Below are 26,226 nucleotides of genomic sequence, written 5' to 3'. Positions count from 1 at the left end.
GGCAGAAGTAGAACTCAGAATGTTCCATGTTCACTTGAGAAATTCCAGGTGAGAGAGGAAAATGTAGAACTCACTGGCTAAACTCTAGGCAGGCAGAACTCTAGAGCTTTTAAAAGGGACCCCAGAGTTCATTTCACTGGACAATTTCATTTTGTAAATGGGGAAATCAGGGTCCAGAGAAGTATGGCTTGCCAAGGATATAAACTAAATTATGGCAGTTTTAGCTCGTGTTTTGTATTATGTGGATTTTCCAGTGTAAGCCTCCTTTTGAGGAAAGGCCAAGTCATTCTTTATATGAACCAAGGCATATTCTTTGACAATTCTCCCTCCCTCCCCGCCAAAAAACCCATTGTGGAGATACATTTCTATCTGGATTCACTATGCAGAATTATTAATACAGGTAGAATGCCAGGAATGCAGAGTGTTAATACAGCTGCTGAATAATACATTAGTGCCACAGCGTTTAATAATAGATAATAATAAATAATACAGATGGGGGAACTATATAATTCAGTTACAGAGCAAATGACAGGGGAAACACACACATATTCACAGAAGAGTGTTTCTAATAGGAACAGTTACATGCGTCAGTTTAACTCACCTCTTTAGCCCCTTGGCCTTCCCATTTGAGAGGTGGGCGGGACATTCAGTGGTGTTACCACTTGGGGTCATTAAGTCTGTGTGGTGAAGCTGTGGGTTTCAGCGGCCGTGCTGGAAAATGTGAGCTGTGCTCCTTGGTTATGACCGGGTCTCCTTTCGTGAGGGACACGTGTCCAAGGTTGGCCATTCTCTCCCACCACTCTTTGTGATTCAGTGCATGTGAAGAAGCGGTGTCGGAACACTGAGCTTGAAGATGGGAAGAGGCTGGGAGTGGGGGTGTAGGTTGAGGGTAGACAGGCGGTGAAAGGTGTAGTCACGGCCATGGTCCAGCGAGCTCTGCAATGAGCTGGTGTGTGCTTCTCTTTTCTCATCTGCATTAGAGAAAGCCAGCTGCCCATCACTATTAAACCTGTATTCTTTCCCTAGGAGAATGGACTATTTCCCCCCTCACTCTTTTAAAATAAGATAAAAAGGAAGGGGTGGGAATTAATTAATGTCAGTAAATGAAGCATGGGGTGCTTGTCTGGACATGATAATGACTGCGAATTAGTGCAGAAGAAATGGAATGGTATAGACGATAAATTGTACCAGCTACTGCTTGGGGATGGACTCAGCCACCCCTAAAATGCATTAACTCTTTCCTTACCTCATCCTTTGCACTCTGGGCCAACCTTCCTCCACCACAAAGTCTCAGGTATTACAGCCTGAGGTTCCCAAAGGGAGCCCTGCCTTCAGGAGAGACGGGGCCAGCTGGGGACTATATACTTTTAGAATTTAAGAACTCCATGTCTATTTATTAGATTAATGAAAGCACACCAAAAAAGAAGCAACTGTAGTGTGTCCCCTGATTAGGGGAATACAAAATGATTTAAGAAGGCAGTAAGCGAACTGGAGGAAAGGGAAGGGATTAGTTTCTCAAAATAAGTTGCTACCCTTGAACTGACAGTAACTAATCTCCACCCCTCTCTCCTTTTCCATATATACCTCAGGCTTTCTGTCTTTTGAAATGCTTTTAGATAATTCCAACGGACATATATTGACTAGGCACTTCCTATGTACAAGGCACTGTGGAGTGGACATAGATGAATAAGGCATATTCTATATTCCAGGAGTTTTCTTCTCAAGAAAATGCTCAGCATAATGCTGGACATATAGTGAACCTCAACAAGTTGGTGTTGTTATCAGTATCATTTCACTGAATTTAATTCACATTGAATTTTTCTTTGGAGACAGGAAGTTTCAGAGGTTCAGAGAGCCCTTGCTTGATCTCTTTTTTCTTTCTGTTTCTTTTCTTTTTTGCTTTCTCTTCCCTGCTTTAAAGTTCCTGGCACACGGGTAAAATCAAGAGATGCAAAACATAGTTACAATAACCTTTAAATGTTAACATTTAAGAAATTATTTGCTGTTAACACAAAAACCGAATGCAGTATGGTCACAAAATATGAATCACGGAGTTTAGAGATGATATGAATTCACAGTGCACTATAGGCAGGTGGCCCAGGCGTGGAACTCCACTCTAGAATCATTTGTTGACATCTTACATCTCTTCGTAGTCGCGGTAGTGCAGGCCCATTTGGAAGTAATACCGAAAGACTGAATTTTATCACGTTTGGTATTTTCTGAAACAACACACAGATAAAACCATGTTGATGACGATTGTTGAAGCTGGGCAGAAATAGGCTTGTGGTTCTTCTTACTACTTTTTTGAATGTTAACATTGCCAAAATAAAATTAATTTTAAAAGGCTGAAGTACTGAGAGTTCATTTGGAAGGTAAGCCTGGGCGAATGTCCTCTCTGGGCTTTCCTTGTCCCTGTTCCTTCAAGTCCAAGTTGGGAGGTAGATGGTGAATGCTCGGGAATGGCTCATTATAGTTCTTAAGGGCATTGTGTTAGCATGAGCTGCCTTCTGTTCCCTTGAGATCCGGGAGCTGCTTCTTAGGAGACCAACCTGTGGTATGAACAGGTGTATACTCTGTCCCATTCAGCCTCTGCCTCTGCCTTTCCTTTCATCTGTTGGTGTAGAGGACAAGTGTAGAGGTACTTCTACCTGGGACAGCGGCTCCATTTATGTGATGTAGATTTGGTAAGTCTTGTGAGGGCCTGCCCTTGCCCTCCTGGCACGGTAGAAACGTTGCTCAGGGTCTCGGCTTCTCTGGTAAGAGAATAGGCTTAAGGAAAGAAAGAAAAAATGGATCACAAATGACATCCCCTATGTCTGTTGTTGTTTTTTTTTTTTTTTTCCTTTTCTTCCCCAGCTTGTTAGAGTTAGTTATACCACATAAACTCTATGCACATCTATGTGTGTGAGCTTTTGTGGTCTTGTCTTTTAGAGGGTGATGTCAGTGCCTACAACCGCCTGCATTAATGATTTATCTGGGCACAAGGAAAGTCATAAAAGTGGTAGGGTTTTGGTTATCATCAAGAGAAGAGCCATTCGTGGGCCATTCAGATTGTTTTTATTAACCAACTAATAGAAGGACCTCTGTATGCAAACCTCAAGACCGTATAGTGAAGGGGCTTTCAAAAGAATTTACAGTTTGTCTGGGACTCACAAGAATCTATAAGCTAATTTCTATAGGAATTTAAGAGCAAACTGGAGGTCCCTATAGATTGAGTTTTAATAATCTTCCTTTACTGGTCACTTCCATGATCTGGCTTTGTACTTACGATGTAAAATTTTTTTAACTCATTCACGTTTTAAAATATCTGTTGTTTGGTTTCTCAAATGATTTTTTTTTTTTTTAACAGGAGGAATCCGGTTGACAGTTTTGAAGTATATTTAAATCAGTGTCAATTGTCTCTGAAGAATTCCTTTGATATACAAATATCCTTATGTCCTTCCAACTCTTGGGCAGGCCAGGATAGGCTTCCTGGGTGCTCACAGCACTGGGTGCCTTGGTGTTAAAGCTTTCTCTCTGGGCCATGCTAGTGGAAGAAAGACGTCAAGGGGTTACTTGTCTTGGTGGATTTTTGTCTTTTTCTGCCTTGCAAAAAATTTATTCTTAAATTTGAAGAACAACTTGATGGACACGAGGTAATTTTTTGTCCAAATTCCAAAATGCAAGAGAATATAGGTAAATCCTGCATTAAATCACATACGCCCTATTTACTTCCGGAGTGTATTAGTGTTCTAGGGCTGCCGCCACCAAATTTCACAGGCTCGATGACTTAAATAATAGAACATTTTCTCACAGTTCTGGAACCGAGAAGTCCAAGATCAGATGTCAGCAGGCTTGGTTCCTTCTGAGGCCTTCGTTCTTGGCTTGCAGATGGCCTCCTTCTCACAGTGTCCTCACATGGCTCCTACTCTGTGCACATCCCTGCTGTCTCTCTGTGTGTGAAAATTTCCTCTTCGTGTAAGGACAGCAGCCATGTTGGATGAGAGCCTACCCTAATGGCCTCATGTTAACTTAATCACTTTCAAAGGCCCTGAGGTACTGGGGATGAAGCTTCAACATATGAATTTTGGAGGACATAATTCACAGGGTGACACAGGGTGAGATACAGCTTTAAAGAAAAAAAAAAAAAAGAACAGTTGATCCCATGATCTAAAACTGCTCTGCATTCTAGAGTCTCCAGAAGCTTGCATTTGGGTGGAATTGTAACATCTGAGACACAAGAAATTAATTTGGAGAATAACAATCAAAAGGTGAGCAAAAGGAATCAGGGCTCTGAACTTTTGTCTTATTCTGATATTGCATTACTCACAATCTGTGGAGGGAGAAAAGGGGTTGAGAGGTAGGATCAGAAAGAGTCAAAAGTGGAGGGGAGGGGCGCCTGGGTGGCTCAGTCGTTAAGCATCTGCCTTTGGCTCAGGGCGTGATCCCAGGGTCCTGGGATCGAGCCCCCGCATCGGGCTCCCTGCTCCGCTGGGAGTCTGCTTCTTCCTCTCCCACTCCTCCTGCTTGTGTTCTTTCTCTCGCTGGCTATGTCTCTTTCTGTCAAATAAATAAATGAAATCTTAAAAAAAAAAAAAAGTAGAAGGGAAACTGCCATGTCAGTTGAAGGAAGGGAGGGAAGAAAAGAGAAGACAAGAGAATAAAGAAGGATGAGAGACAGTGAGAGAAGGAGAGGAGAGAAAATTAAGATAGAAGAAAGGTGGGGGGTAGGGAGGAGAGGACTAGGGGAAAGGGAAAGGAAAAAGGAGTGATCAGAGGACCAATAGAGGAGAGACAAAGTAGCCTGCACTTACGATGGGTTGAAAAAAAGAGTTCATGCATTTCCTTCTCTTCAAAGACCCAGCTCCCTCAACGAGGGTGAAGCCAGTGGATCGATATATGCAGCCACGAGCAGGAAGTAAAAGGTGGCCCTGGAGAGGGAGGGCTTGGATGTGAGGTTTGGTGTAGATAGCCGAGCACCAATGTGCTCACAGGCTGAAAATCTCTCTCTAGGGGCTCTGCTGACTCAAGATGTGTTGGTGCCGTTGGAAACCATGAGTGAGAAAATAACTGACTTGCTGTCTCAGGCAACCTGGTTGATGGGCCTGAAGCGCTTAGTTGTTGCCAAGCCATCCGTCTCCCCTGTGCCCCTGTGAGATATTCTTGAAACTAAACCATGTACTGTCTTTCTTGCCAAAGTGCTTGGCATTGGCCTTTACCTTTCCCATAATTCTGAGACGGGGATAGACTGGTTAAAGTGAGCATGTCCCATGGAAGTGTAACTTAGGGGGACTATGGAAAAGTACGTCGTGCACACCTAGGGGCACACGCACAGACGATATGTACTCGCATCGCTCTCTGTGGGGATGACCACTTTCTCGAAGGCCTCTGCCCTTCTGGTTTTATGATTTCTGAGCCTCTTCCTTGAACCTTGACGAGCCTCAAGCTAAGCTGCAGTAGAGGGTTCATCTTGGAAAAAAAAAATTATTTCCCTCCCCTTCCCTCAGTAAACAAATTATGTTGATCAGATGTGGGATTAGGTGGGGAGATTTGTGAGGCAGTGGGGTTCTGGAGGCTCGAGCAAGCAGATGTCAGGATTAGGCTGAGAGGGAAGGATTCAGGTGTGGGCGGGAGGCTCCAGGGATAAATCCCAGGGGGTAACATGGTCACGAGGCCGCTGCTGAGATGAGGCAGGGAGGCGAGGTAGAGGGAGAAGCCATTCCAAGAGGCCACAGAAGAGCTCTCTGTTCAGAGCTGCAGGGGATTTCTATCTTTCTAATAAGGCTGCTTGGCTTTAGACAAGACATCTGGATTACCTGCGCCTCCATTTTACTTTCTGTGCAATGGGCGTACTCCTTACCCTACTTATTTCACAGGCTGGCTTTGAAAACGAAATCATGGGGGAAGAAGATCTGAAAGCACTAAAGTGCCATTAAACATATTATTATTCCTTTGTAAGTGTTCTACCCAGAGAGGGATTTTTTCTGCAGCATCTGCTGTAGAATACCTCTAGTGATGGGGAGCTCACCAGCTTACCACTGCCTTTAAGGGAGGTCATTTTTTTTTTTTACATTGATTTGTAATTTTTAGAAAAAAGTTTGTGCGGAGCCCAAATTTGGCTAATTAAAATAATAAGTTAAGACTCATGTAGTGCTCACTTTGCACCCAGCCCATTCTAAGTACTTTGTGTGTGTGTGTATGTGTGTGTGTAGTTCTATCTATATAGGTTACATTTATTCCTCTTAGTAACCCTGTAAGGTGGGTACTGTTATTATTCCAATTTTGCATAGGAGAAAACTGAGGCATAGAGAAGTTAGGTGACTTATCCCACTTCACATGGCTGCTTTTTACTCTCTGAGTCATGATTTCCTGTCCATAGCCCACTCACAGTATCGGAAGACCGCTACTTTGCTCTTTCTGCGTCCTCCCTTGCCCAGGCTTCCTTCACTCTCCCTTGCTATCTTCTGCATGTGCCTTCTCTCTTAAAGTGTTGTTCGCAAAGCTCTCCAAGAGTTTTTTGACCAATGCAGAGAAGAACTGCAGTGCTGGGTCTCCTGGGGCCTGCTGCTCTCCTAGGAGCTTTGGGGAGGGGCTACTGTACAGAAGAAAGGATGTTTTCAAGCTGGGCACCACTGGAAAATGGTTGGATAGCATGTGCTGGTCCACTGGCCCCAGCTGCCGGATGATGGGGACTGGGATCAGCTGTGACCTAATTATGGTCTCGTAAACCTGCATTGTGTCCTTCATTTTCCAGCTCATTGACCACCCAGAGGGGGAGGGAAAATGGATGGGATTCTGGTCAAGTCCTTCCTGCCACTACCATGTGGCCAAGGTCACAGGCCAATGATGTCCAGAGGGAGTGAGGGGGGGTAAGTTCTTTGTTGTCCTCTCTGAATGAAGCTGGCAGGGAATGAGGCAGAAGAAAAGGAAGATTAGCAGACATTCAGGCCTCACAAAAGCTCCTTGGATTGGAATGTCTTCCCACATTCATTGTAGAGACAGGAATGCCTAATCCAGCATACGGTGACTGTCAAGATAGCGAATGAATGTAACCTATGGCTCATACAACTACATGTATGTGGATATATATACATGAAACTGTCAATATCAGGTATATATTATGTATTCGATGAGTCTTTGGTAACAAAGACTGAGTTGTAACTGTGCGAAGAATGCGGTTTCATATTTCCAGAGAGCCCCAGCTCCTGACCTCCAATCAAACACATAAACTCTACATCACATAGGTCTGTGCTGTTCAGACTGCTTTCTCCTGTTGAAAGACAGTATCCATGAATCACTAAGTAGAGTCTATGGAATCTTCAGGTGGGAATGTGTCTGATAAAGTTTTCTCTTTCCTCGCTTTATTTTTTTTTAAGTTTTTTTGTAAAATTTAAAATCAATTTTATTAACATATAGAGTATTATTAGTGTCAGGGGTAGAATTTAGTGATTCATCAGTTGCATACAACACGCAGTGCTCTTTACATCACGTGCCCTCCTTGATGCCCGTCACCCAGTTACCCCATCATCCCACCCACTTCCCCTCCAGCAACCCTCAGTTTGTCTCCTATAGTTAAGAGTCTCTTATGGTTTGTCTCCCTCCCATTTCATCTTATTTTATTTTTCCTTCTCCTATGTTCATCTCTTTGGTTTCTTAAACTCCACATATGAGTGAAATCATCGTATTTGTCTTTCTCTGACTTATTTCACTTAACATAATAGAAATAATTAGTGGGGGCACCCAGGTGGCTCAGTCAATTAAGCATCTTCCTTTGGCTCAGATCATGATCCCAGGGTCCTGGGATCGAGCCCCCGTATTGAGGTCCCTGGTCAGCTGGGAGTCTGCTTCTCTCTCTGCCCCTCCCCCTGCTTGTGCTCTCTCTCTCAAATAAATAAATAATTTCAAAAAATTACCAATTTCTCTCTCAAATCCTATAGTGGGAGCCCTAGCACTAGTAGGGTGTTGTAGAAAGGATATGATGTTTGGAACCACACAGGTGCTGGATTTAAATCCTGCCTCTGCCACTTATTATTTAGGTCATGTTCACCCTAGGTAAGTTACTTATCTCTCCAAGCTTGTTCCTTATCAGTCAGAATTGAGAATAATAACAGCCCTGCGAGGTTGTTTTATATTTAGGATTAAATGAAATCATACATATGATGTACATGGTCATGTACTATCATCCAGTAAAAGCTTAGGAAAGGAGAGTCTCCTTCCACCTTCCATTTTTCCAAGGTGCAGAGGATGAGATAGGTGGGTGGCTGTACAGTGAGAAGATCTCTTCGTGCAGTGACCACAAGATTTTTGGAATTTTGATACTAGGAACCAATTTATGACTTCTAAGATTTTATTAATCATTTTAAAAACTGCCGTCTATTTAACAACATTCCGTAAAAGAAAAGACATGTTAACATCCCTAAAGTGAAGAACTCAGCCTATCTCAAAGGGGTGTGTGAAAATTAAGTAAGATTATGCATATAAAGTACTTAATATAATTCTGAGCATTTGATAAGCACATAAAAAGTGTTAGGTGTTTGTTTAGATATATTAGTTTTAGTACTGGTGTAGTAGAAATATTATTAAAATCAAGTCCAAATTCCCTCACATGACATATTAATGGACTTTTATACACAGATACACTATTCTTAACCACCACCACCCCCACACACACCCCAACTCCAGCTAGAGGTTCCCAGACATAAGTACTCACAGGTGCTGGATGGATAATGTCACTGAGTTATATAGACAGTGGGCAAGAAAATTCCGGCATGGTGTCAATCTGTCAATTAAGACATGGATTCAAGCTCTCAGTAATAATAAGAACCAACATTTATAATGGTGAAGAAGACAATCATCTTGTTATATACCCCAAAATATGTTTGTGCATAGGCATAAGTTTGTTAAGTGTAAAACTTAGTTTGAGAAATTTGTAAGGACTTGCTCATCTTAATGATTACATTTCGACCCCTGGTTCTGTCTTCACATATATCCATGGCCAGTTCTGATTCCACACAGAAAGTGTTTGGAGGGAAATACCTTCTCAGATGGTGCTTCAGAACCAAAGGGTATTTAGAAGGTGACAGGAAGCTGCTTCAAATGGTTGACCTTTATTCATCTGCCACTGTTCTTCTGGGGGTGCCGTGCATTTTGCATCCCAGTCCCACCTCCCAGCTGCTCCAAGCTTCCGTAGAGCATCTTCTGAAAAACCTGATTAGTAGTGAGAAATTCCAAATGCATCTCATCTATGGAGGGCCCTCTTTGGAGGAAAGCTCTGGCTCTTCCTCTTGGTGTTATGAATGGAGTCAGCCTTATGTAGGGGATAGTGGAAGGGGAAACATTTGACACTTAGAGGGGAAATCACTTTCACCGTTGTAGTGCAATGGATTTTTAAAAATATTTTAAACACCCCAAATCCCAGTACATTCCAATTAGTGACAAAATAAATACAAACAACAACCAAAAACCAAACTCAAGCCAGGTTAATATGAAAACAAAACCTACTTAAGATTCAGATGTGTGATCCCAGAATTTAAGGACACTGTCAGCGTAGATTGAAATAAAAATGCTGAAATAAGTTTTCAGCCTTTGGACGTGTCATTTCCTATATGTAAGATGCCTGCCTACTGAGGAAGCAGAAAGATAATACTGTTTTCTTTTGCTTCTTCTCCTAAGAAATGGATCTCAGTGTTTGTGTTCCTTTGTCCTGGCTATTTTGAAGAGCCTGCTGCCAGGAGAGTCACACTGATTTAGCACAAATGTGGAAACCTAGTCCCCATCCACAGCAGAGATACTTTCCATTAAGCTGTACTTTTTGAGATATCATTGATATCAGTTGTTAAAGCCAACTTTCATGTTGCTATTGCAATGTGAAAGATACTCTGCTTAAGTCACCAGGTGGTTTGACTGGTGGTTTTCAGTCGTTCTCTTTAATTCAGTTGGAAGCATGGTCAGAAGAAATGCTTAACTCCTAGTCACATAGAAACCCATATCCAGCCTGTTTGGCTACTTAGGTAAAGATAGTGAGACCATACTGACTTGGAAGAAGACTTCCAGAGATTTTCTTTTTTGTTTTATTTCTCTTCTTCAAACTTAATGATAAAGGAGTAGGCAAAAAAATTTGTGGTCATCAGAATTGGGATTTCAGAGATGGATTGTTTAGCTGTAATCTTAGGAAAGGGTTGGATAGGGGAAGAAAGCAACTGACTATGTGGCTGTAGCCACTAAAAGAATATTTGCAGCCCCACAAGCTAACTCCTTGATCATTTAGATATACTTCTCTTCTCTATCTAGAGCCAACCCAATAAAATATATGGTTCCTACCCTGAGATGCAGATAGAGATATCTTCAGGCTACCATATGTATTTATTATGAAATGCATGAATAAATCACCACCCAAATAGAGCAAATGCATTGCTATTAAAAATTAACATTGACTTCTTGTTGTCTGTTGTCCCTATCATTTTCCCTTTAATGAAATAACATGCTGGGATACTACCTAATAGCCTGAGGTGCCTCTGAGAATGAGATATATTTTACCAATTCTTTAACTTAATCAGACTGGCCTCTCTGTAGGGGGCCCAGCTTTTCTAAGTAAGTCGCTTTGAAGTGAAAGCAGGATGGATTGGTTCATAGAATATGGAAGCATTTGCTTAGCAGGCTTCTTTTTAGAAGCTCAGGCACCCTTCCTGATGAACCTGGCATTCCCTGAAAAAAATTGTCTTTTTCTCCCCCTGCAGCCTCCTCTTCTTTATTTTGTCAAACACTGTGTGCGTGTGTGTATGTGTGTATGTGCGAGCGCACGCGTGCGTTTAAGGAAAGTTGCACGTTGGTACACACTTGAGATGTCACTGTAGTTTCTCTTGTCAATTTTCATCCCAACTGCACTGTAATGAGCAAAACCGACAACCTCTAGACACCCAGAAGGAACCATTAGATCTCAGAGAGTGAAGTATGTAACAGTGGCTAATCTTTACTGGTGAGGAAAAGAACTAAATGCTGAAATAAAAGATGATCTCTTGCTCTCCAAAGGAAGACGTAGAGATCTCAATAGCAATAATGAGTCGTTTCTACCATGTGTGTCCCAGCAAGAAAAGAAGAATAGAAGTAACACTGGATGCCTACTATGTGTCATGCTTTCTACCTATTATCTTGGATAATTTCAGTGAGCAAGAAACAGTGCTTCTACCATATTGTGACAAAAACTACAAATCTTGGAGCTTCCTTAGTGACATTGGTGAGTCTTCTCAGAGAATAATTGAAAGAGCTCTTGATTTCTTACATTACATAATAGGAACACATCCTTGATGGGAAATCTGTTGTTTTGAGGTTTCTAGAAGAAGAGGCAGACACCTAGTGCTTTGAGGTTCCCACAACCTACCCCACACCCTGCTTACTGAAGATGGGGATTGCCTAGATCCCTAACTAGCACCATTGCTGTTGGCTCCTTGTAGCCCACCCTACGAGCCCGGGCAGACTCTTCTTCCAAAGAAACTTATGTGATTATAAATCAGCTATCATAGGTAATTAGGCCCTCCACTGCATCACCCCATCATAATACTTTCCCCACTCCTGTGTTTTACTCTCATTAAGTGATACCATAGTCTTAACAAAGGTAGCACATCGATTATAGGAGTTGTGAAGGCTTGAGCCCACATGGAAGCAAATGGAAAGATGAAAAACTGATATAATTTCCACCAGTGACCTGGATTGAATCTCCAGGCATTGCTTAGGTATTTAATTTTAATTTTAATTTTTTTTAATGTTTTGGGTCACAATGCCAAAACACCAACTATCATAGCCTCTTCAACGTTATACATTATTAGTCAAAGGGAAGCCTGCCTCCTCTGATGATAGATGAAAGTGAGGAAAAAAAAAGTCACCCTTCAAAATTACCCCAGGTTTTCATTAATACAAATACAGTACAGATTTTTTAAATATTTACTTCAATTTGGGATATTTTCCCCATGCATTTTGGAGTTTTCATGTGGAATATTTTCTTTTGAATTTGGAGGACCACTCCTCTAAGAACAGAGAAGTTAAGTAGGTGATTTTCTTTTCCATCACAAATATAAAGTGCGTATGTTTATCCAACAAATATTTATTGTCTGCCATTTAGTGTCTGCCAGACACTGTTTTGGGGGTCTGAAATATATCAAGGAACAAAAAGAGAAAAACTGTCCTTCCTTTTGTAGAGCTTACATTCTGGTAGAGGGAGAGAAAGGCAATAAAAAAACAAACATTGCAAGTAATTTACTTTCACAATATGTTATATGGTGAAGATCCCTATAGAAAAAGACAAAGCAGATCAGTCTAAATGGATAAGAGTACTGGATAGGAGGAGGAGACATTTATTTGGTCTGAAACAGAGGGAGTTAGCCATGTAGATACTTGGGGAAGAGAAGGCCAGCATGTCTGGAGTGGAGTGAAGAGGGAGAAGAGTTACCTACTGGAAACCAGAGCATGTAGGGTCTTTTTGGCCACTGAAGGAATTTGACCATTTACTCAGTGTTGACAAAGGGAGACATCACAAAGTCTTAAGCAGATGACTAACATGAGTTGACTTGGGTCTTAAGATGCTTGCTTTGGCTCCTGGGTTCTTAATGTACCAGAAACAGTTTTCTTGCCCTATGATTCCAGTTTTCCGTGTGCTATTATGTCATGGCACTGAGTAGGTGGCTGTTCATTCCTGATAAGGTGCTGAAGCATCTAGATGCACCTAATGTTCACTCTGAAGTTCCCTATGCGCCCAGTTTTCATGGAAAAATGCAGGAGTGTATGGTGCCCAGGAAAAGGACAATAGAAAAGGTAATACATTTCCCCCCTGAACATGAGGTTTGATTACCTTTGTCATTATTTCCAGCCAACACAGCCACAAATATAATTAGTGGTTATACAATTATGCAATCTCATTGTCTGAGGCCTCATTACCCCTTAACTTATAAATCTGCCTTGCCATCTTTCCATGACCCTTTTAAAGAATGCACCTACCCACCACCTACATAATAAAAGAAGCCACAAGCCCCAGCCTTAGAGGAATTGTATTGATTTGCAAGAGAGAAGCTATCACTTGCTGTTCTCACTAACCTGGAAATAGACACCACATTTTATCTGTCACCCTGTTTCCTGTTCTAGATCCACATAGTAAATCCATTAATCTATGTGTCCGTTCATCCATTCATCCATCTGCCCATTCATCTATCTGTCCATCCATCCATCCATCCATCCACCCATCCACCCATCCACCCATCCATCTGTCTAATTTCTTTTATTGAGTGACTGTTTTGTGCCAGGTACCATGCTGGGAGGCAAAATATTTCATGATTAGATACATGGACTATAGTTTTAAACTGCCTGGAATTGAATCCTGACCATTACTTTAGCTGTAGGACTTTGAAAATTATATTATTTGAGCCTCTGTTTCCTCATCTGTGGGATGAGAACAATAAACATATCACAGAATTGTTATGAAGATCACAAAGCGAATTGATCTAAAACCCTTTCCTTTTGTCCCGGAGGAATAGTTTCAGTAGTTGGAGTTTACATTCAGTCATCTTTCCTTTCCCTTTTCCATCAATTCAGTCCTTCCCAGGTCATCCAGCAACCTATCAAGGACCCAGCACATGTTAAGTGTTAAAGAGAAAGTTGGAGTTTCATGAGAAATGGGAGCCGTAGATGCATCCCTAGCACGTAACACACTATTTGGCACAGGCACAGTCCCCAGTATACATTTCATGCAATAAACCTAAGTCCTTGCCCTTGACAAGTGTTCAGTATGTCTGCAGAAGGCCAGTGCCAGGTGGGAGTGTCACTGGGGCAGCCAGCCAAGGACAGAGAGCAAAGCAGGAACAATTGAGCACAGGCAAAGGGAAATGGTCCTCCAGCTGCTTCTGCAGGCCTGGAAATTTAAAACAGTTTCTTCCTGGGACTGGCTCTTTTGTTCTGTGGCTTGATTTCTGTCTTTGTGTCAGTGACTTGTCTGACATTTCTGGGACTCTGTTCTGATACACTGTCCAGGCAGGTGGGATCCCAGTGGGGAACTGTTGTATGTCTCTGTATACATTTCAGAAGGAATTTAACCTTGGAAAAACAAGGCCAGTTTTTTCACTTTAAGGTATGTGTGATATTATCTCTGTGTCATTCCTTCTCACACCTGGTTGGGGTAAGGGTACTAAGTATTTGGCTTATAGGACTTGTAGCTTTGCAAGATAGAGTGGCAGTGCTTAGACTTAAATTTGCTGTAACCCATCTTAGTGCAAAGGCATGGGAAAACCCCTGGAAAAATATCACATTTGAGAAGATAATCACAGTGGTAACTTCAGTGCATTTTGGAAGCATGTGAGGATTAAATATGGGGTTTATGGAGCCAGACTGCCTGAGTTCAAATCATGACTCTATCTTTTATTGTTCATGTAACCTTGGCAATGTTATTAGCTTCTCTGTGCCTTAGTTTTATTGCTATAAAGGGTTATAATTATTATAACCTACCTTCTTGAATAGTTAAGAGGATTAAATGAGATAATATTTTTAAGGTACTTAAGTTCTAGGCTCATAATAAGTATTCAGTAAATGTTACCTATTATTTCTCTTTCTCTTCCTCCCCCACTCCACCTTTGTCTCCTTCTTTTATTACTACCACTGTTACTATTTAGAATAATGGTACTATGAAGATTCAATTAGATAATGTTTATGAAGTTAGATAGTTGCCTAGCATAGTGCCCGGCACAGACAAGTGCTCAACGAATGTGACTTTTCTTTCATATGAGCCTCTAAAGTCCATCCTTAAAGTCTTAGAGACTTTCTCATCATTTTCCCCGCACCTAATACAATATATTCACACTTCTGGTGCAAAGAAGAATCTCAATTCAACTGCAAAACAAGGCCTCTTTTGTCTTCCTGCTGTTCCTTGTGATAGAACACAGAACAGATACTTATTCATAAGTTGTTATAGCTTTGTGTCAAATGAAGATTATAACTGTGTGTAGTAGTTATCTTTTGCAGTTTCACACATTAACACAAACTTACCAGTATAAAACACCACACATTATTATCTCATAGCTTCTGAGAGTCAGGAATCTGGGCCAGGTTGACTGGCTCCCTGGCTTAGGGTCTCTAACAGGTTGCAATTAAGGTCTTAGCCAGGGCTGAGTTCTCAGCTGAAGGCTTGACTGGAGAAAGACCCACTCCCTAGTTCACATGTTGTTGGCATAATTTTATTTCTGGCGTGTTATTGTTCTAAAGGTCTCGGTTCCTAGCTGGCTGTTAGCTGGGAGCTGTCCTCAGTTCCTTGCCAAGTGGGCTTCCCCACTATGGCAGCTTGTTCATCAAAGCAAGGGAGAGAGGGAGAGGGGGAGGAAGAGGGAGAGAGAGAGAGACTGTTAACATGTAATGTAATTACAGAAGAGATAGCCCATCAACCTTGCCATAGTCTATTAGAAGTAAATCACCAGTTCTACCCACATTCAAAGCAGAAGATTATACAATGGTATAAACACCAGGAAGTGGGGACCACTGGGACCAGTCTTAGGCTGTCTGCATAGCATGCCTGACCTCTTGGTTGTCTTTCAGATGATTTATTTTGCTTAACTTTAGTCCTTTTTTTTTTTTTTAATGTCAGGTCACAGAATCTAGTTTATCAGAACAGGTCTAAGAAGTAGAGCTGCCCTTCAATTTTTCAGCAGAATTCTGGAAACTTTGTTTTCCAGAAACTTAGATTTTGCTTCATTTCCCCTCCCTGTAAATAGAAACCTATCTTTCCATTAACGAACATTGCAATTTCAGGGGTGCTTTGTCTTCCTTCTGATTGATTGTCAGTGGGCAATCACTTCTAACAAAGAGAACAGTTTTAAGTTTCTTTTTCTCTTCAGCTTCTCTGTTAAGTGGTTAATGATCTGGAAGCAAGTACTTGGAGGTACTAGGGGAGCTCCTATTTAAAGGAATACTTTGTAAAGAGAAGCTGCCTTCTAGGTGATAAAGTGAGGATGGTTAGCCATTGATTCATCTGTTCAGTAAATCTGGACATTTAGACCTCCAGCTCCCCTCCCCCTCCAGCCCCACCAGTGGATGAGTCAAGAGAGGAGTACAGGGTGGTACTCGTGTCTGACTAGGAAAGGCTTTCTCTACCTTTCCTTAGGCTTCAAAGGGGGAAAGAAGCTATACAGGGACGTGGTTGCAGGTTGATGGAGGTGCCAGAAAAGGCTCCCTTATGATGATTTCCATTCACATGAGTGTAGTCATAGCTATTTAGACTGAAATAGGGTGTCATTCACTCATTTTTTTTATTCAGCAAATATTTTTGAGCATTTTATATGATACAGCTATTGTGCTACATGATAGAGTTAAAATAAGATACATTTCCAGCCCTCAAAGCCTTATCTGCTCAAACATTATACTCCAAATGCTAGAAAATACAGGCAAATGTAGACAACCAAACCCCTTCTGCTGTCCCACTCCTAGTATAGTCTCTCTCCCTTTCTTTTACTTGTTACACACCATTTCTGCAGAAGTAGTATAAATTAGTTATCTGTGATCACACAACATATTACCCTAAAACTTACCAGCTGAAAACCACATTTATTATTCCACAGTTTTGTGGGTTAGGAACCCAGGCATGGGTCCTCTGGCTCAGGGTTTCTCACCAAGCTGTAATCAGGTTGTGGACAAGGGTTGTCATCAGTTTAAGAGTCAAATGGGGAAAGATCTGCTTCTAAACTCAGTCATGTGGCTGTTGGCAGGATTTAGTTCCATGCAGGTTGTTGGATTCAGGGCCTCAGTTCCTCACCGGTTGTTGGCCAGAGATTTTCCCCATTACCTTGTCACAAGGACCTCTCTATAGGGCAGCTCATGACATGGCAGTTTGCTTTATCTGAGAAAGCAAGTGAGAAGAGTCAGAGACTGTGAACAAGACCAAACCTACAGTCTTTTGTAACTTAAACTTGGAAGTCACATCCCATGACTTTTATTGTACTTTATTCATTAAAAAGAATTCACCAGATCTAGAAAAGTGGAGAAGATTACATTTGGGCATGAATAATAGGAGGCAAGGATTATGAGAGCCATTTTAGAAGTTGTCTACCATTGGCAGGGTGATATTTTAATTCTAGAAGGTAGTTGGTACAAAGTAGTGTAAGGCATAATGCATTATCCATGAGCTTACCCCTAACCCACTCATAGCTATCAGTCCGTTTCATATTTTCTGTGGTGCCAACACAGAGAGACAGACAGACAGACAGATAGACATGGGGTTGGGGGTGAGATGCTAAAAGTAAGAATATTATTTTTTACAAAATATCAAATATTAAATCTGGAAAGGGCATGAGAGGGTCTTATACAATTTAAGAAAACTGTGGCCTAGAATTTCTTTGTGTAGCCTCCCCTCCCAGGATTCATCATACCTGCCAAGCCATGACTGAATACTGGATCTCCGAGGGGACGCACAAAGGCCTAGAGACATTTTCCCAAAGATGGCCCCCTTCTTCTTCCAGTCCGTGTCAGAGCCTCATGGGAGATCATGTGACCAGTGTTTCCTATCAACTTCTCCCAGTACAGGAACACCTGCTACATTGAAAAACTCATTCAGGAGCCTTGTCACCTGCCTGCTACCTGTCTAGCAATGCATTCACTACATATGTTGATTCTACTTTATGCCTAGAAAAGAAAGCATGTTTAGGGTAAATATTAGTTTATGTAATTAACATATCCGCCGCACGTTCGTCAATAAATTTTATCACTCATCTCCAGGGCCATCTGCCTTCTGGAAGCCACTGGGCCTGGGCCTATATGTTGAGAATGCTGGGTAGGAAGGCTGCAGGTCTGCTCACTGAACAAGTTCAGTCGTCTATGAATACTCTTTTCTGTATTTAAATAGCAATAACTGGAAAATGCGTAAGGACTTGATCAAAGAATTTTATATTTGTTATTGTCACTTTTTTTCCCCCTCCAGCAGTAGCCTACCTGTCAAAAATGTCAGCTTTTACTTTCTGTTCGCAAACTAACTGGATCCAGTTGTGCCTCAGCTACTGTGATATGACATTCAGTTCTTAGGGAAGTTGTAAGAAATGGCATCCAATGGTTAAATTCCCTTGTCTTTCTATAGTTTTTGATGCTGTTGTAAATCTTGAACTACTCAAACAGAGAAGAGGCAGAGAGTAAATGGCTACAGGATGGTTGGGGAAGGGAGCAGTAGTGGTTGGCTGTTCTCAAGAACTCTCTTCCATGGCCTAATGCCATAAGTCTGTGTCCAGTGTGAATTTCGGTAATTTACGGACTGTATGTATTTTTGAGAAAGCTCTATTTTTGTGTCAGATGACATCTAAAGATAAATGATGTGCTAAAGAAACTGTAGTTACTTGAGAAGGGAACAGTGTCACTTTATTTTATATAATGTCACTGACAGAAGTGTGAGGATGGGTAAATGTCTTTTGTGGAACTTATTAGCTCTTACCTGGCTTAATGACAGTATTTGCAATCTGTTTAGTTAATCGCAGGTCTTGGCATATTAAAATAATACCTTCAGGCAAAATATTATTCAGCTTTTTTTTTTAACCTTTAGGTTATTTTTAAAAGTTCATTCTTAAAAACAATAACACAAAACAAGGCTTGGTTGATAATGGGATGGTGGAGTTTGTGAATAGCACAGGAAGTCAGATGTAAATGAAAGAGGCCAGGAAGAAAAGGACAGTATCCCAGAAACCAGGAAATCCTTAGAGCAGTTGGCAGGGGCCATGGGAGAAAACAGATGATTGGTTTCAGGATGTCTGGCAGGGATCTAGAACAGGGGCTAGGATCTTGATGTTTGGATAGGACCAGTGTGGGGGAGGCCTGAAGCAACAACTTGGGGCCAGGGCAGAGCAGAGAAGAATGGTAAGATTTGAGGTCCAAGGGCTTGGTCAGGTCAGGACTACAATCAGAACAGGATCAGAATTAAGACTCATGGGTCTTGAACTTCTTTTATTCATTCTTCCTGACCAGAGGCAGGGCTGGTCCCAGGGCCTGGGACAGCGCCAAGCCCAAAGGTAGGTTTTATGTAACACCAAACGAGGAGCGATATGTGCTGTAGAGTCACCGATGTCCTGGTTTATTTAGGACAGACCCACATTATACCTGCTATTCCAGGTACCAATGAATAATGTTCCCCTTTTATTCAAGTGACTGGTTTGGAAGACAAATTACACAGTTTTACCGATAGCTTCCCAAAATGATTTTGCAGAATGTTACCCAGAAGCCACAGAAGCAGAGTTCTCTGGTTACATGAGTATGGAAAACCTAGAATTAACTGAAGTTCTTTAACAGGATTCTTCACTATGGGACCTCTTATTGCCTTGATGTGCTAATATGGATGAATCCCCAAGAGGGGGATAGGGTTCTTCGTTTCCCATCCTAAGTTGATCTGTTGATATACTTTGGTCCCCCCGAGACTACAGTTATGTGGGACACACTTTGGGGAAACTCTGGTTAATTGAATATGGTGTCATAGAGCGAGGCGGATCATCACTGTCTGTGTAGTAGTGTGCTCAGCAAAGTCAGCAACCATCAAGCTAAATAAATTATTACTTGAGAGAACAAGTGCAGAGTCTGCCAAAGTCTTCCAACGTGCTAGTTACTGACAGACACTGGCAACATTGTATGTGTTACATGTGACTCTCTGGAGAAACATTCTGGAAAATGACTAGATCTCAAGCTTTGTGGTAAAACCATTTACTGGTTAAGACATAGAAAGGAAGAGAATTTGCTTTGTTTAGTCTTTCATTGCATGGTGTCCTTGAAGGAGAGGTTAATGAGGGAATAATAGGTCAGCACGTGTGTGTAGCTCTGTGTGCAGGGAGGGGGCCTCAGGAAAATGTATTTTTAACCAGCATTCCCGGTTATTCTGATAAGGATGGCCCTGAAACCATTTGTTGAGAAACATTTTCTGTGGGTTCTGATGAGGGACCTTTTTGGTGACAAAACACCACAATGATCCTTTCTTTAATTGTATGAGTCTTCTGATATGGTGGCCAGTGTTCTGATACTTGCTGAGCTCCCATTTTATGCCATATTCTATACTATATGCTCCCTACGTGCATGTGTTTAACATTCACTCTTCTTAATAATCCTTCATAATAAGCCTATAATTTAGTATCATTATGTCCATTTTACAGAAGATGTTTAAGATGAACTTTCAAGGGAGCCTGAGGTCCTCATATTAGCCTATTCTTTTTCAAGCCCCAAGAGAAGGTTCCTGGATCTTACACCCACCCCTCACTAACTCTCTAGGACGTGGACATAGGAGCCAACACTCCATTCTGAGTGTTTTCCCTGAGGCTATACAGAACTCAGTTGGAGCTTTAACAAGCATATGAGTCTTCTATTACAAACATTTTATCTGAATGGTAGAATGGGTCAATATCAAACACGCTAATCCAGGGAGAATGATGAAGCATTGATCTCCAGACTGAAGTCAACCCACATAGAAACGTTTTAAGATGCAGTTGAGCAGGGAATAGAGCCAGAAAAGGGGGGGAAAAAAAAAAGACTTGCTTTGTTTTCATCGTGGAGTTACAAATCCAGACAAGTAGCCTGAGCAGCTTCTTGTTTTTATCTGGGCCAAAGAATGATTTTTCTTTTCAATGTTTTTGAAAGACCCAAGCTCCCTGTGATTAAAGCAAGGATTTGAAACTCAAACATCTATGGACACTTAGAACATGCAGAGAAAGAGGACTGCCTGCTGGGTGGGGTCTGTGAGGACCTGAAGAGAACACGCCTCTTGTAAAAGGGATTGCCTTTCTTTAGGGTCAGGGCATGAATTGCCTCGGGGAAATATGGCAACCGTTTTGTCAGAAATTTTAATTTTTTAAGAAAAGTTGAAAATGCATATTTTCATTTGTTTTCCTGATTATTTTAATTTGCGTTTAATTAAGTGTTTAAAGCATTCTGTTGGCCAAAGAAAACATACAGACTTGCAGTTGGTGACCTCTGTTTTACTGCTGCATGAGGGAGAACTTACGTCACCCAAATGAGAGAACTCTATGCGCTGAGTGTCCACAGTGTCTTAGGCATTTTAAAAGCCCCTTCATAAAGTTCTCAAAGTAGCCCTGTGTTTAGAAACTGTCATGTCCCTCTTATAGATGAAAGTGAGGCGCAGAGAAGTTAAGTGATTTTGCCAGGTTCACACAGCCTACAAGTGGCTAATGCGGGTCTGAATTTGGGATCATTTGACTGGAAAGAGCAGCTGATTTGGTGATACCATGCCTCCTGTCCTCTGGGAGGAAGTGTCGTTCTCAGTGTTATTATATCAGTGTTAGTGGTCACTGCTTGGTGTCTAAGGCCGTGTCAACTGTTGTCCAAAGGCTAGACCCACTGATATATGAGGCAGAACTGGACTAGCTCTTCTCTGATTAGAACAAACTACAAGTTAGTAATCGACCACCAATCTTTCTGGGGTTGTCAAGCTTAGATTTAGTCCATTTTATAAAATCACGCTTCTAGGTCCTTGGAGTCCATATGTATAGTCTACACTTTCTAGATTCCACATTATCTAGATATTTCGTGTGTGACACTAATCTTCCTGAATTGTGACCAAAATGTGACTATTAGCCTCAAATTGGAGGTATGTGTGCGGTGGTACTGGTGGTGAAATCTATCCGCTGATATGCCAATTATCTTTAAAATTAAAGTAAATTGTTATTCATTTTATATTGGGAATTTTGTGACACTTTTTGAGACACCTTGAATCTCCCTGAGTTGTTACAAAATCAGAGTGAGGAGTCAAAGCTGTAATCTGTGCCTGTTGCTCGTTTTTGAATAGATTATGAACTCTTAGAGGATTAGGCTTGTGTCTATATAGTTCTCTTTATACAGAGATGAAGGCTTTCAAAGCATTATCTATAATTGGGTGTTTAATAAATGCTTTTTGATGAGGATAATGGTATGGAAATAAAACTCTTGAAATCCAGAGTCTGCCTAGATTTCTGGCTCATTAGGGAAGAAGAGATGAATGTGAATGCTTGGGTAAATATGAATATAGATCTCATTCAGGAAAGCACACACTCTCTGTGCTTGAAATTTTGGGAGAGAAAAACTTGAAGGGTGTAACTAAGACAGAATTTCTGTGGATTGACACTAATACCAGTATTTACCGATCTTCTCTAATAAGGCAGACTCCATTTGGAATCTGGTGATGCATCTTCCAGGCCTCAGATTGCCTGACAAATCACACCAAGGTTTACTCAAAGTCACTGCCATGATGGTGTTTAATCACAGGCACACGAGTGCCCAATAGGGGTGAAGGCAGAGGTTAATGGCTTTCTTTATATTTGCATTATACTTGATCTCTGGCTTTCATGGTCAGATGGATTTTTATAAACTCTTCCCATCTAGCGTTCTGAAGTGTTTTCAGGTTGTCTGTTTCAGGGCTGTTTTATAGCTGCCCTTTCTTGTATCTGTTTTGTGTGCTAGACAATAAGGAAAGAGAATCCAAGATATGAGCTATTGATACTACCATGCACACTAAGGTAAATATTAAGTCTTGTGTTGAGCTTTCTAAAGGCCAAAGTGTATTTTCTTTTCTATCTAAAATGTTTAAAACGTGGCCCATTCTAACCAGCTGCCTTAATGTATCAAAAGGGCCTCACAAGTGGTTTTGTTCTTCGCCACTATGGTGAATTCTTTAAGCTTACTGATTTTGAGCTTGCACAACAGCATGAATATACTAATGCCACTGAAGTGTATACTTAAAATGGTAAATTTTATGTTTTGTCTATTTTACCACATTAAAAAAAATTAAGCATGGAATCAACCGTAAAAGGTTGTCAGACTGATCCATAGAGAATAGGCAATATTTGCAGGCCGTACTGTAAATATATGGGTAGAGAATATTGCTGTATAACATTCAAGTGAGAGAAATATCATATTATTTTCTTTTCCATAAATTAAATTAAATTTGGCTCTGAGCTCCTATCTATTGGACGAGTGCATGAGAAAAATCAATCACATTATATTTGAGAGAATACATTTTGTAGAATTCTTCAAAAAATTTGGGTGAGACTTTCATGAGATCAGGAAAACAGGAGTAGAGCATTATATCCTTTCCACAGGCCCTTTTGTAATTGTTTCTCTGTTTGCCACATGATGTAACTCTCCAGTTTCGTCCTTCACTATCAAGATCATAGACTTGTTGGTGGCAGAGAGGCTCCTCATAATGGCCCTCTCTACCAACCACAAACTTGGCCAGAGAGACAGTTTCTGCTCTTTTCCAGGCTGAAGGGTTGGTTCCATAGGAACCTCCGGGATCCCTTCCATCTTGGGCGTTACTTCAAAGGGGACATGGATTTCTAGTATTCACAGAAATTCACCAATTACTTACCCCTTTTCTCACCTCAGAAAAGCTCATGCCTTTTGGTTGGGTTGTCTGGTTCCTTATACCCCAGCACTCAATCAACCCTCAGTGAGGGAGGTTGAATTCTGGGTGCCTGATAACATTGGCTTTTCTACCCTAAGGCACAGAAATTGTTAGTGATCTTGAAAATAAAGGATCTGAGATCAGAATGGGATGGCCTAGGATCTTCTTGATACGGGGGAGGTACAAATGCTTCTCCATCATCTGCATGTCCAAGGCTACTCCAGTAGTTTTATCTTTTGTTTTGTTTTTATTTATTTTTGCTATGCAAACATGAGTGTTAGTAGCATAATAGTTGCAAGTGTGGCTTTAAAGAGAGAGAGCTATTGGACATTAGAGACTGCTTTTACTACGGGAGACTGAAAAGGAGAAGTCACTTTGGATTTGGGGATCAGAGAAAATTTCATGGAAGATGTGAGATTTGAGCTGGTTTATGTTGAACAACATAGAAGTGGAAGATGCCATACCCTAAAGAATAGTGGTATAAAAGCTCAAAGAGTTTGGGATGAAATAATTAGGGTTAGAATTTAGAGCCTTTGCTCTAGGAAATAATTTTGAGAGGAAGTTGGAGATAATTTTGCCTGGAATGGTTTCTGCATGCCAGTTATTTCCTTCATCCAACAGATATTTATTATGTACCTACCATTCCAGGCAGTGTTCTAGGTCCCAAGGATTCAGCAATGAACAGGACAGGGAAGGTTCTTTCCTTCATGCTGATTATATACTAGGTGTGGAGACAAACAATGAAAAAATAAGAAGATACATGCATATGGCAAGGTCAGATAGTCATAGTGCTATGGAAATTTATTTTTAAAGATTTATTTATTTATTTTAGAGAAAGAAAACACAGGATAGAGGGGAGGAGGGGAAGGAGGGAAAGGGAGAGAAAGAATCTCAAGCAGACTCCCCACTGAGTACAGAGCCTGTTGCAGGGTTCGATCTTAAGACCCCAAGACCATGACTTGAGCCGAAATCAAGAGTTGGACACTCAACCAACTGAACCACCCAGGCGCTTTAGTGCTATGGAAGTTTAAAGCAAGGGAATGCGATAGAGTGTGACTGGAAAGATTAAACACCACTTCAGAGAGGGAAGCCAAAGATGACCACTTAGAGTAGGTGATACTATTTAAGCTGAGATTTGAATGAGAAGCAGGAGCCATTCATGTAAAAGATGGGTATTCCTGGCAGAAGGAACAGCTAATGCAAAGGCTCTGTGGTGGGAATGAGCTTGGTAGGGCCAAGAAAAACCACATAGGCCAACAAAGTTGGACGACGAAGGAGATGGTATGGGAGATCAGATTACTCTGTAGGTTATTTGGAAAATATGCTCAGGTCTAGCCCTATAACTGACCAACTGAATCTGAATCTGTGAGGTGAGGTCTAGGCCACAGTACATATTAACACCTCTTCAGGTGATTCTACTGGATAGCCAAGGTTGAGAAGAACTACATTAGAGAGAACCAAAAGAAGAAGAGTTTCTTTTTGAGCAGGCAGAAGATGCTGAAGGATGGGATGGGAAGGAGCGATGTGAAGAGTGTGACCCTGCAGGAGTATCCTGTGATTGGAGGGATGATTGTACTTGAACTGGTGGTCATTACAGTCCAGAGTGGCCTGTTACAAGGGTGAGGTCTCTAGGTTCTTTAGTTAGTCTCCTTTGCCAGTTCGTTGAAATGGCTTGTGCCAACTATGGCAGAAGTCAAAGAGTTAAGGTTTGGCTTATTTATTTTCTGCAGATCACAGAGAGCTAAACCTCAGAGCTAGGGATTAAGGCAGATGATCCTGAGAGGGAAAAACTTACCCAGATAATGTCTCTTTCTTGAGGAGGAGCCTGGTGAAAATCAGTTTAAATAATAACAGCCTATAACAGAAGTTCTATATGCAACAGATTTTTCTATAAAACTAGATGTTGCAGGGCCCCCTGGGTGGCTCAGTCAGTTAAATGCCTGACTCCTGGTTTTGGTTCAGGTCATGATCTCAGGGGTCGTAAGATCAAGCCCTGCATCAGCCTCCACGCTCAGTGAGCAGTCTGCTTGAGATTCTCTCCCTCTCCTTCTGCCCCCGCCCCCGCACTCTCTCCCTCTTTAAAATAAATAAGTAAATCTTAAAAAAAAATAGATGTTGCCCTAAATTGTCTGTATAAAGAAGTGAGGGGTTTCACTAATGAGAGTAGTATTTGAAGATCCCATAGAGGAAAAAGATTGGCTTCAAGTACAGATGGCGTGCGAGATGGATGGACAGCTGCCACCGTGGCAGAAAGAGGATGAGATTCATACAAGGTAGAGTTCAAAAGAGGAGGCTCTTGAGCTTAGAGACAATTTGAGGGGACAGGAAAATGATTGTGTGTGATTACAAGGAATAGACTAGGACAAGATACACAATATAGATGGAGACCTCATCTTTTTAAGATCCTAAAGAAGAACATCAGGTGAGGCAGCATGGTCAAGAACTAGGGCTCTAGAGCCCAAACTGAATGAATTCTTTAAATGCTTTAACCCTCAGTTTCCTCATTTATAAAATGGGAATAATAGTACTTAATTCATTGGTCACTATGAGAATTAATGAGAAAATGCATGAATGCATGTAAAAGGCTTGGCACAATGCCTGACACTTAGAAGGGCCCATTATATAGTAGCTCTCATTCCAGTGTTCCTCAACATCATCAAAATTTCCATTGTAATTAACATTGCTGCAATCACAAAACCACGTATGTTCACCAATAGCAAATGCAGTCTAGATAAAAGTGAGAAGGCCAATATGGAGCTGAGTTAATATATGAAGAAGTCAAAGGTACAGCATAGGGAATATAGTCAATGGTATTGTAGTAGCACTATATGGTGACAGATGGTAGCTACACTTGCAGTAAGCATAGCATAATG

General features: G+C 41.3%; 1 protein-coding gene across 12 annotated transcripts in view; it reads left to right on the top strand.

Moving 5' to 3' along the window:
* Positions 1-26,226, top strand: part of NRXN3 (neurexin 3) — a 1,447,961-nt gene that overhangs the window by 227,126 nt on the left and 1,194,609 nt on the right. Inside the window, exon 4 of one of the 12 annotated variants that reach the window (XM_057318696.1) lies at positions 6,836-6,848. The exons of the other annotated variants lie outside the window; for them this stretch is intronic. Within the exon in view, the coding sequence (XP_057174679.1) occupies positions 6,836-6,848 (13 nt within the window). The remainder of the gene's footprint in view (positions 1-6,835; positions 6,849-26,226) is intronic. 12 annotated transcript variants of the gene reach the window in all.

Source organism: Ursus arctos, unplaced genomic scaffold (assembly GCF_023065955.2).
Source record: "Ursus arctos isolate Adak ecotype North America unplaced genomic scaffold, UrsArc2.0 scaffold_25, whole genome shotgun sequence".
Classification (NCBI taxonomy): domain Eukaryota; kingdom Metazoa; phylum Chordata; class Mammalia; order Carnivora; family Ursidae; genus Ursus; species Ursus arctos.
Note: the sequence above shows the minus strand (reverse complement) of the source record. Positions and strands in the feature narration are given on the sequence as shown.